General features: G+C 43.2%; 1 protein-coding gene across 4 annotated transcripts in view; it reads left to right on the top strand.

Moving 5' to 3' along the window:
• MCTP2 (multiple C2 and transmembrane domain containing 2) overlaps positions 1-256 on the top strand; it is a 104,903-nt gene extending 104,647 nt beyond the window's left edge. For all 4 annotated transcript variants that reach the window (XM_075713584.1, XM_075713583.1, XM_075713582.1 and 1 more), the window contains one exon: positions 188-256. In XM_075713584.1, the coding sequence (XP_075569699.1) occupies positions 188-256 (69 nt within the window). The remainder of the gene's footprint in view (positions 1-187) is intronic.
• The last annotated feature ends 11,923 nt before the right edge of the window (positions 257-12,179 follow it).

Below are 12,179 nucleotides of genomic sequence, written 5' to 3'. Positions count from 1 at the left end.
AGAAATGATGCATGACTTCTCAAATCCTTCCTGCAATTAATCCCCCATGTTCCTGTGTTTAGAAAATGATTCATTACTTTTGAACCTTCCTTAGTTTCCCTTGGTTTGTCCTTGGGGAGCCATTAACACACACTGTAGTGAGCTAGAGTTACCTAACTGCAAACGTCATGTGTATTTGTTTTTACAGGTGCAGCATGCTGAATTGAAACCATACAGCAGCTCCACTCCCATTAGGAAGAAGCGGAGTGCGCTATAGGATGCAGTGCAATTTCGGAATGCAGCATCTCCCTCCGTACCCCCGACGCGTGCACACATGCTTCCCCCATCCCCTTCTTCTTGCTTCAGAACAACACTATTATCACTGCCACAGACCTTTTTTTGGGGGGGGAGGGGGGGAAGGTGTGTGTTTTGATAAACACCTATGTTGGGTTGTCTTTTTTGGGTTGTCTTTTCAGCATGGAGTCGTAGCCCAAAAAAGAGCAAGGTGGAGTGTATGACCTAGTTTGTGGGGTGGGGAGGAGAATGAGAGAGGATGGTTCAACAGCACCTTTTTTTTTTCTTTCTTTCTTTTTTCCCCTTCGATTGCAGAGGCAAGGCTGGATGTGGCAGCACTCCCTGTTTTATGTAGGAAGAGATAATTCTGCTTAGTGTAGCAGATCAGCTGAGCTGATGTGAGGAGATGCTCTGAAGCAGTTTTTAAAACATCCAACAGATTTACATTAAGATATGAAAACTATTCTTTTCTGAGTTAAATCACTGTGCCTAGAAAGGTTTAAGCTCTGAATTAACGAGTCTTTGATACCCATCTTCTGTTCAAGCAGGGTACATTTTAAAAAGTTTTTTATCATAATTAGCAGAAAGAGCTAGGAGCTCCAACAGTATCTCAATATTTCATCCAGCACTTGTGGGTTTTTCTTTTTCCTTTTTTTTTTTTCTTCCCCCCTTCTGTTTTTAAAGCCCACCCTGTGGTTAACTCTTTGGATACTGGAATCATCGGAGATCCATTGCTGGCAATGGATGCATGAGAACCTTCTGCCATGAAAGGATTAAGAGACTGTAGAAAAGCCTAATTCACTGACCTGAAAAGACTCTGTTGACTTGCCTTTTATAATTCCATCTCATCAGATATTTTCAGCATAGCTGTCGTTTTCCTGTCTAAATCCAGAGGGGTCAACACTACAGATCCAAGAGAAAAAACACTTTATAGCCTTAAAGAAACAAGTGCTTGTGCAGAAAGAGAGCACAGTGCCCAGAGACATGGTTGTGCAATAGTGTGCAGGCTTTGGTCCACCACTGATGTCTCATTGGAGTCTTCCAAGGTTCACAAGGAAAAGATCAGAAAGTGAAGTCATATGGAAACTGAGCAATGAAGAGACCCCGTTTTCTATTCTGAGAATGTGATTTCTTGCTTGCTTACAAATCTTTTAGCTATTGTGCTTTTGCTTTATAAAATTTAGATAACCAGCATTATCCATGTTGTTTGACTGGGGAAACTGAAACACAGAATCATATGTAAACCTGCTTAATTATGGTGAGAGTGTAGCCCTCCATCCTTAGGTGCTGTAGGAAGCTGTGGGAGCGACTTGCCACCACAACTTGTCATTGGTAGCACGAGAGCTGGAATTGCTTCTTGTGATTCCCAGGCAGCAGTTCCCACCAGCATCCCCTGGGGTGGTTCACAGTACAAAGAAATAGAGAAACCAGAGAGACAGGCTTCTTTTTAACAAAAGAAGACTTTGGAAGTAATCTAATTAAAGGTAGAACAGGTAAAACCTTTCTTATAGATCGGTGATCCAAATGGAGTCACACTGTGTGGTTCAGTAATGCGATCTTGTGGGCCTGTTGCATGAATTTGAAGAAGAAAAACTAACACCAGAGTATCTTCTGCTGGATTATTATCCAGATTCAGTGATTTTTCAAGAAGTTTATTTTTCAGAGTTACAAGCCCCACTGTGCCTTTGAATAAGGAGAGGCACATTTTCATAGACTTGATTGGATAAAGAATGTATTTTGCTCATGCAGAGCTGTGTGTAGCTGCAAATGGAAAGACAGAAAAAAGATTGTCCTGGTTTAAAAAGCCACAAAAATGCCTCTTTGTGTGCACGTGTGCTTGTGTATCTATGCATATACAGAGTTGTGTATAAAGAAGAGTACATGTCTAATGTATTTATAGGCAAGTGTGTGTGGGAAAATGGGTGAATATACAGATTTAAAAACCTTGAAAATGTTTATGAAAAATGCCAAAGATTCTAAAGCTTATCATCTTGTGTCTGTTCTTCTTCATTTTATATCTTTCCCGGCATGTCTCTCTGGCTGAGCCAGATCTCTGCATGATTTGATTTACTTCAAGTTAATGAAGCTGGTTGGAAAGAGCCTTGTAGAAATTATAAAATCTCCAGTAAATCTCCTTCTTGTACATACAATAGATGTCCATGGACCCCTTTTGTTAAACCAGTTTCTCAATCTTCTGTGTAAACAATGCCTCATTGTCTTGCTTTAAACTATCATCTGGTTTATCATACTGTAGTCTTGTCATTTTGCAAGGACCAAAGTCAAACATATTTAAGCAGGCATTTAAGATCTGATCATTGATTTGAGTGAAAACATTCAACTGCAGGAAAAATGGTTTATTTATTCAGAAGTTGGGACTGATATTTTAATAGATTTTTTTTTTTTTTCCTATAGATTTTTTCCCATGGAACTGATTTCTGTTCAGGAGACAGGGTGATGAGGGGTTTTTGTTGTTGTTGTTTTTAAATGTAGATATGTTGTGTTTCAGAATAATTTTATTAGATTCTTATGCTGGAGACATACCAAATGAAGGGGTTTGGATGGTCCAGTACCTATATATGTTGTAATAAGCTCTTTGTTTTCATAAATGCTGTTTGAAATGCAATAAACATTTGAGGTTAAGCTGATGCTTTTAATTTATCTGGATTAGAAGATACATTTCCCATTCTTTGCAAAATGCTTATTGTGCTGTAATATTTAGTATCTGACTAGGTAAGCAAGTACATTGCTTGACAGTGCAGTGTAACAGCTAATGCTGGAGGTTACTTGTAAAGGAGGCTGTGGCAGGAGAGGAGGTAAAGCCTTACCTCACCTGCTTACAACCCTTTAGCAGGATTCCTAGCCCCTACCTGAAGGAAAGGAGGGCTATGCGCATTTACTGCACGCTCCAGTAATCAAACTCTTTATTCAGACTTTTCATTTCATTATTAAAGCAAGAATATTAATTGATACCTATCTCTGTATGTCCATTTGCCCATGCGAATTATTGTTTTTTACATTGTTAAACTATTCAGCGTATAACATGGAAATTATAAACTTATATTTTTAATTTAAGGTAGTCATTTCAGTGCAACAGGATGTGCATTTGCAGTCTAAAGTCTCTAAGACCAGAAAGTATTCAGAAATTTAACCCTAACTATGGGTCTTTTAGAAGACTGTGGATTACAGAATCATGGAAATATTATATGACTAAAAATGTCCACTACTTGTACATTGTGTAAATAGCTGGATTTGACATATATGTGCAAATGAAATATGTACGCATGGTTCCCCAAACATAAGCTGCTGCTGCAGGTTGGTTTCTTGAATAATCATGAATAGGTCTGAGGACTCGGCTCTCGTATGGGTCAGTGTCAGGAAAACTCAGTCACTGAAACGCACCTTGTGGAAAACGAGCAAACAACTGAATAAAGCAAAGTCGATGGAAATGTCACGCACCTTTTCTTTTTTTCTGCTAGCAGAGCTCCAATTTTAACCTTCAGCTGTAGCCGTTCCTCCCTCTGCTTCCCCCTGAGTCCTCTCCCGAGCCACCCACAAAGTGGTGGAGAGCTCAGGCTCTGCCCTGCTGACCCAGGTGTCCCGGTGGAGAGCGCTGCCCAGCAGACCCGCCAACCCGCACCCGTCCGCATGGGGAAGGGAAAGTGCTTGTCCCCTAGAAATTAGACTGGCTGCTCCTAATTCACTGCCTGGGGTAAGAATACTAACAACTCCCTGAATTGGGCTGTCCCACTAGAAAACAGACACTTGCCATTTAATTTCCTGCACTCTACATGGGGCTACGTTTTATTTTATTTTTTTAATTTGGAGGGCCTGATTCTGCAGGCATTGCCACAAGTGGAACTGGAGTTATTTTCTGATCAGACCAGTAGGTTCACACCAGGAATGAATTTGGTGGCTCTGATGTGTTAAGAAAAAATTGACAAAATACATTCTAATCAAGCCTTAACCTTTAGATTCGCCATCCTTTAAACTGAGCTGATAGACTGTTTGGGAAATGTTAGCTTTGACTTTAGAGACTATGGCATGTCTTAGAAGTGAGTCTTCTTCTGACTTAATATTGTACGTGTATTTTATCTTTAAAGCTACATGTGCATCTACCCCTTCAAATCACACAGGGACATGATAAGAATATCTGCTCTTTAGCATCCTTAAAGTTAACAACTCAGAAGGAAGCTGAGATATTACAAATGATTGTTAATCTGCTGTATTGCAGATGGAATGTTCTAATTGTTCTCAAATTGGGGTAAATTTAGCCAGGTGAAATTCCATCATTCTGGGACAAAGCCTGACAGTTTATTAGTGGGGAAGACCCCCAGCAACAACAGTAATTATATAGTTCAAGGAACATATGAGCAAAAGATATGTTTATGATTAATGTAAATATTCGCAACAATTTAGAAAAAATATTGGAGTGAAAAACCAGCCTCTTGAGATGATAGCGTTTTTAATCTACTTTTCTCTGTGATGCTTTGACTTAAAACAGTGCTGCATTTCAACAGAATTTAGAAGGTCATTTTGTTTTGAATAAAAGACATGCTCTTCTGACATGAATCATGAAACTGAGCATGGGGAAGCAGGAGGCGGCATTCAGGTCTTGATGTTTTCAACAGCAGCAGCACCTGGGCGGGCATGAGTTCAAGTTCTCAGCGTGGCTTTAACCTGAGGGCTGGTGATTCTTGTTAAATTTTACGTGAAGGAACATTGCCAGTCGCTTCCTGCGTGTTGGATTGAACACCTGCAATTTCCCTCTTGGCTGAACAAGATGATATGCCTCTTACAAGGGGAGAAAGTAAGAGCTGGAAGACATGCTGATGTAAACTTCATTTGCGCTGATGTCCTAGTGCAACCAGCCTTCTAACCTCTTGAGGACTTCCTTGCAGAAGGAAGGTAGGACAGGCTCATAGACTGTGCACAAACATCTGGTTCTGGGTCTTCCAGGGCCAACCATGGTCAGATTTAGATGGTCAACAGATTGTGCCTCGCACTAGTGCTCACTGGCTGCTAGAATGGCTCCATGAAGCTATGTGCTCATAGCTAGTGCAGTTAGAGTGGCCTTCAGCCCATGAAGGATGGATAAGGCACTGGTCTTCAATGATTTGAGGGGTAGATGGATGGGTATGAGTAGGGAAGCTGTGCTAGGGGCTGCTTCCCTAGGGAATCTGGGACTGCTTAGCTAGGGATTTGTCCTCTACACCTAATTTGTTGTGATCACATTTCTAGCAGATGAATGAAGAATTTTTCTGCTCTTGATATCTGCATTTTTGGTAAGTTGCTTTTATAACTGGGAAGAATATTAAATATTTAGCTGTCATCTACCAACCCGAGATGATAAAACCTGAAGACTTGGGACTCACACTTCCAAATGCATGGTCAGTCTAGATTCTCCTTCAGTCCCAAAGGCATGTGGGGATAAAATGGTGCTGGATACAAACTCCTTCAGAGAAGTGCAAAGTCTCCTCACTAGTATTGTTACAGGGATTTCAAAGATGCTGGCAAATACTTCAGTTACATCCTCAATAGGGGTAAATGAATAAAAGGGGGTTTTCTTAGTGACACTACCCTTTATTCATACTGTGGGTATTTTTTTTAAGGAGATCACCTGAAAAGAAGCAAAACAAAAAGCATTATTTTTATTTCTTGAGCATATACTTGCTGCTACTTTTATTCTAGCTGCTATAGGTGGAAGATGGGATTTGACTACTTCTAAGATCCTGAGCCTGTGCATAGCAAAACCATATATTATTCACTTGCTCAGTACCGCCACCTCCCAAAGTAAATATCTTGTCTTCAATGTCAAGTGGAGATGCACAGTGGAGAGAGCATATGTTCCCATGGACAAAAAGAGACAATTAGTTTCATTGACTAGTGTGCTAAATTTTGCTTTGATCATGGCTGTCCGATTTCTCCCTCCACCTTCTGTCTGCCTGTGGTTGGCTCACTCCCCAGAGTCAGTATCTGGAGCAGCACAGCAGCTACAACCTTAGAAGAAGGGGCAGGGAGGTGGGGAAGTCTCCCTCCGTCTCTGGCAATAGACGACTTTACTGAAAGTCAATGCCATTCCCTTGCATTTATCACTGCCACTCTTGCTCTGCATATTTTTGGTATTCGCCATGCATTGTTAGCAGTGATTGTCATGTAATTAAATCACTGCTCATCACAAGAGCCTATTTTTATGCTGAGATAAGCATCAGAAGTCTGCTGCAGCGTCGCCCAGATCAATAAAGATGTTCCCTGTAGGATTACAAATAGTCTGGGGTTGTACAGGGCACTAGAATTAATTAGGAATGATTTCTCTTTTTCTTTCTTCTTTCAATACATTTTTAATTGTTTATCCATTTTCGATGGGCTTGTTTTTAACTCTGCCATGATGGTCTAGATGTGTCTGTTCAGACCTTTTAAGTATGATATGATATCAGTTTGGGCAATACCATTTGCTGTAAGCAGTCACTATTATCATCATCTTTCCATAGTCATGTGCGACTGTTGCTTCAAAATATGTTTCTGAACGAGATATTTGCATCTCAGGGTTTGCACTTGAGATTATGGTTAAATGGGTTTATTAAGTGGTTGAACTTGGAGGTTCAAATACAGTGCACAGCCTTCAGCTGCTATCCTGAAGATTTTGGCACTTTGATCAGAAGACCAGAGGGCAAGTGGAGAAACTTGAGCTGAGGAAGCATTTGCCCAAGGTCGCAGAGCAAGTCTGTGGCAAAAAAAAGGACTAACGCCCTGGATTATTGTGGTTTATGCTTTTCTACCCTCAGCTGTCCACTTCCCTTTGCCTTGTCTTTAAGTTTTCTCCTACTAATGTGCCAAACTGGTTTTATCATCCTCATGGGGCATTGATCCAACATCAGGATCTGCTGCTCCTACCTGCCTGCTGGCCTGTCCTACCCACAGGGGAGTCCAGGATTAGTACCAGCCCCATGCTGGAGTCCTGCTGAGAGAAGCGCGTGCAGACCCCAGGAAAGCCCCTCGAGTCCCACGGTCCGCCGTAGAGGTAAGAGCAGGTAAAAATTGCAGTGGATTGTGAAGGATAGGATTATTCAAAAGAGTATTTTAAAAAGACGCTAACCAGAACAAAGTCAATGAAGGTGTCTCTTTGGGAGCAAGGTAAACTAGAAACACAGTGTTGAAATTATATAGTATTGACCGGGTGTGTGAATAGAGGCTGTGAACCATCTGTGTAGGACACTACGCTGAGACAGAAGTTTCTGGAGAGTTTATAAAAACAGAGTGGTGTTGTCCACAAATGGATGAGGCATAGGGAAGGTGAAGGTCTTAACTTCCACTGCCCTTCAGTCAAACAACTGACTGCCATATCCTTCTCATCCAGCATCATCAGAAATGGAAATGGCTTCTTCAGCTGTGCTGGGGAGGAGTATTTGCTCTCTCAAAGTCTCAGGGAAAAGATAAACTCCTTTTAGGGAGTAAACAGTGTCAGGATTCCTGTAGGGAAATATAGCCACTTCTCTACATGAAAAAGAAATTAACAGTTGAGTGTTTTGCACTTGTATTGCTGTACCAAAGTGTTGCTTTTCATGAGCTGCACCTGAAGTCAAATGCCTGTTGAGCTCAAAGGCTTTGGATCAGTCTAGCTACCTCTATGAAAGCGATAAATAGTGGCTAAATTTACTGCTGATAAACTAGGTGCACCTAATGTAGAGAGGATGGTGATGCCCTGGAAGAGCTTTCCTAAATGCAACATGACGCTCCTTGGAAATGATTCTTCTAATTGAGTTATGCCCACTGCCAAATGAGGGAGGAGCCGCAAGCGTTGTTGCTGTAAGCAGCTCTCACCTGATTGTGCATGCTGTGTTCGTGTCAGCTTGGAGGAGAGGGCTGGAGCTTGTGCTCTGGTCTCAGTCCTTCTATCCACCTTATTGCTTCACAGAGGTGAAGATTAATTGGCCCTCAGTGGCCAGCCCTGCTGACATTATGCCAGGGTATTCCCATTTTCTGAAGAGCAGAAAAACTTTGCCTTGATTCAGTAGCAAAGAATTGGGTTGCAGCTATGCTTCAAGAAGCACATTGGTCCTCAAGAGCTCTAAGCTGGTTCAAAGATGCTAATTTGGGTGTAGCTTCACCCAAAGGCAGTGGTAGGACCTCCTACAGCCAAGATATTAAATACTTTAATTTGGACCCATTGGGATCCAAGGCCACATGAACCTATTGCCCGACTTCTGCTTGCATGGCAAACCAGCAGAACATAACGTCTCTGTAGGTGGTGGGGTTTTGGGGAACACAAAACTCAGCAAATCCCCCTGCCACTTTGGGTAGCCTGGAGCTATGAAAGCAAGCTTTGCATGATGTGTGCATGCGACCATACCCACGCAGAGGCAGTAGCTGTTCAGCTCCTGCCAAAAGGTGGCCATGCCCAGAGCGTGATACAATACAGACTCCTGTCAGCCAGCCAAAATCAATCTGCCCAGGATTTGCATGTGGCTGCCCAGGAGAAGAGCTGGCAGCCCCTGAACACCTCTGGGTTAAAAGCTTGCTGTGAACCCTCTGAATGAGCCTCTTCTCATATGATCAGCTAGGAGGGAGCTGCTGCATAGCTCAAATTCTACAAATGTGGCATGTTTTCTCCCCCAGTGCAGCATTGTGCACTATTAGGAGAAAGGACTGCATCTTTCTTGCTTGTGCCAGCAGAGCCCTGGTGATTTCAGCACTTGGTCCTGCCCTACCTCTGTAAGACAGAAAATTCAAGCTCGCTGCTTTTCCAGCTGTGACCTCCCTCCTTCCTGGGAAGGGGGTCTGAGGGGTTCCGTTTGTTCCCTGAAGCTCTGTAGAACTGCTGCTCACCAGAGTCAGTGTCCAGGGGTGCAGTCTACAAACATGCTCAGAAAGTGAGGAGTCTGGGGATGCGAGTGGGGTTTCCGCAACTTTTCCATTGCATGTGCATAGCGTTAGTCTTTTTTACAAAGGATTTCTTTCCAAATAGTTATTTTCCATTTTCTCATGTGTTCAGCCTTGTCCATCATCACAGTGAGACTTGGATTAAGGTAATTCAGAACAGGACAATCCTTCTATAAAATATATGCTTGCCCCAGAAATTTTTGCCAGAAATAATTCTTCCCATTGCCAGTTCTTAAGGTCAGTTTGCTTGCCATCAGCCTTCACATTTTTTTTTTAATGATGTTATCATTATTATTACCATTATAGTTCAAGTGTGTATGAGATAAATATAACCTTGTTATACATTTTGGTTAACTGCAGATTTAGGGGAATGGTTAGCATTCATGCTACATCAAAATGTGCAATGTTATGGAAAACTGCAGTACTTAACCAAAGGGGTAATATGCTGAGATTTTCAGCGGGCGGTTGTCTTAAATTCAGCAGGCGCCATCCCAGTCCTGCTGAAGTCAACGCAACTCTCCCGTTGCTCTGAAATTAGCCCTGGATAGCATTGCTGGGTAGTTGTCTCCATGGTCTATACCATTTGCAGTTGCATGGTTGCCTCATAGATAATTTGCAAATTGTCCATGAACCATGTGTACAATCGTGTCTGGATGGTGCTAATTTACTGGCAAGGTCTGGGTACACAGATCCAACACACTGAGCAGGGGGAGCTTCAGCCATGCCCGGCAGCCGGTTTAGAGGTTTGATTTCTATGCAGTATGTCAAGGATAGCTGATGGATGGGCTCAGCTTCCCCTTCACACGTGTTTAGAGACCTCCAGCCAGGCCAGGATTTGCCAGGTGACCATGGTGGGGAAGGCATCAGAAATATTTCCATAAAAATAACCCTTCCACACCCCCAAAAATTTATCTAGTTTGTGCATGGGTGTTACAAAACCCTTGTTCAGGGCTACAGGACATGGCTGGATATTATCTGTCCTGTGTTCCGGCAGAGTTTATTTTGGGGTGGTCAGAAAGGAAATCCCAGTGTAGAGGCGGGTGGAATATTTTTGTTGAACTGATGTGAAAAAGAAAAATACCTGGCCATTTGGAAGGGTTTGAACTCTTAGCATAAGGCTCTGGGAGATGGATGAATGGTCAGAGAGGAGGTGACGGGGCGGGGGGTCAGAGGTCCTATGGCATAACTCATCGCTGCGAGAAGTCCCTATCTCACAGTGAAAGTATAAGAACAGGCTGGCAGCAGCGTGACCCGTAGCAGTCAATTCATCAGAAGGATTTCCTGTCTGAATATGCAGATGTGTGCACAATTATTTTACCTATCTTCACAAACACAGTCTGCATCCCTGCACACTTAAATAAATCTTGGCGCTGTCCCTTTCAGAAGGCATTTCAGGTTCAGCCTGGTTGCCTGCATCCTGCATAGTTTCGTTCAGCAGAGTCCTTGCAAACAGCCCGTCTCCTCTTCCCTTTCCGCTTCCCCTTCCTCCTCCTCCCATCCCACCGCAATCACTGCTGCCCAGACCCATCCTTCACTCGCACAAAACTGATTTCTGTTTATGGAGCAGCTGGCAGCAGCAATGCTCGAGCACTGAGCGATGACTAAGAAACAAGCCCACTTTTCCCTTAGCTGTCAGGAGCTTTTAGAAATAACACCCTCCTCTGAGGAAGTCAGAATAGCAACAGGAAAATAAGTAAAACCTATTATAAAACAGTTGTCCAAGAACTTAGGCACGGCGCGGGGTAGAGATCAATATGCTGTGAAGGTTAAATCTATTTTCACACTGTGTTCTATTTCACAGTTTAATGGTGTTTTAATGTGTCTGTCACTGAGCCCCCTTCATGTTATGCAGGTAGAGCCTTTACAAAGGAGAAATAACGTTGGCTTTACAAGCTTCACAGTAACATCTTATTTACCAGCTGAGATCTGACGCTTTCCTCTCTGGAGATACGCCAGGGTTTGACTATGTTATTTTATTTTATTTTTTAGAAGACATAATGTGGTGTTGCATTTACAATAATTTTTAGATGGCTTTTGGGGAATGCCTGTAGGGATGGGAGCAGCAGGAGCTTGTATGTGCCTGTGTAGAAGGGACAGAAATATCTACTGCTGTTTGTACAAGCCGAATACATGGAGGTTACGTAGAATTCCCAAGCTTGAGTTCGCATCCAATCCAAAATGGTGTATTTGAATGCTTTAGTTTGAACTCAGCTGACACTGAGATGTTGCATCAGGCTTGGGGAGAGCATGGAGGACAAAGCCAGTGGACAAAGAGGAGTGACCACAGCCCAAAGAAAAGATGCTGAGAGAGGGTGGGGTAAAAGAAAAGCTGATTTCAGCCTGTGCCGGTGGAAAGGATGAAAGGGGAGGGAGGGAGGGAGAAAGGGAGAGGGAGCAAAAGCAAAGAAAGAGGTGTGGTATAAGATCCAGGGTATGTGCAGTGCTAAAGCACACGTATAGGCCTGTCCTCAGTGTTTGGGGTGAAGCAGTTTATACCTCCACAGCTCAGCTCACACCCTTTGCCTAGAAGTCACAGAAGGAAGAAGCCCTGCTCTGCTTTCATTATCTCTCTTGAGCTTCAGGTAGGGAAGGGAGAGGCTAGGACATCCTTGTCAAAGCATGCTGCTGGTTCAGGGCGTCATATGTTTATGTGAGTGTGCAAATGCCACGTGTTGGTGTGCTGACCTGCTTGGTGAGGATGCTTTGACAAACCCCCCACTGCCTTCGGCTGAGCCGGCACCTGGATGCAGCCTCCAGCCATTTACACCTCCCTGCAATGAGCCGGGGCTACACACAGCTATGTTTTCTCACACTGACAAGGCTGGGTAAGCCGCAATCGAGTAGCTCCTCTGGTTTTGCCACGAGTGAGTCTGAGTGTCTGTGTTATCCAGAGGGACTCGCTCCAGACATCCTCGCATTGTAATTGATGTGCAGAGTCAGCGGAGTCAGGGGAGGACAAGCTGCTTATGCCAGTGGCTTCTCTTGCGTGATCTCTGTCCCTCCCGTCTTTGCCCTCAGCAGCTCCCTCA

The sequence above is a fragment of the Pelecanus crispus genome, chromosome 7 (genome assembly GCF_030463565.1).
Source record: "Pelecanus crispus isolate bPelCri1 chromosome 7, bPelCri1.pri, whole genome shotgun sequence".
NCBI lineage: Eukaryota > Metazoa > Chordata > Aves > Pelecaniformes > Pelecanidae > Pelecanus > Pelecanus crispus.
This window is presented reverse-complemented; position numbering and strand designations above follow the sequence as displayed.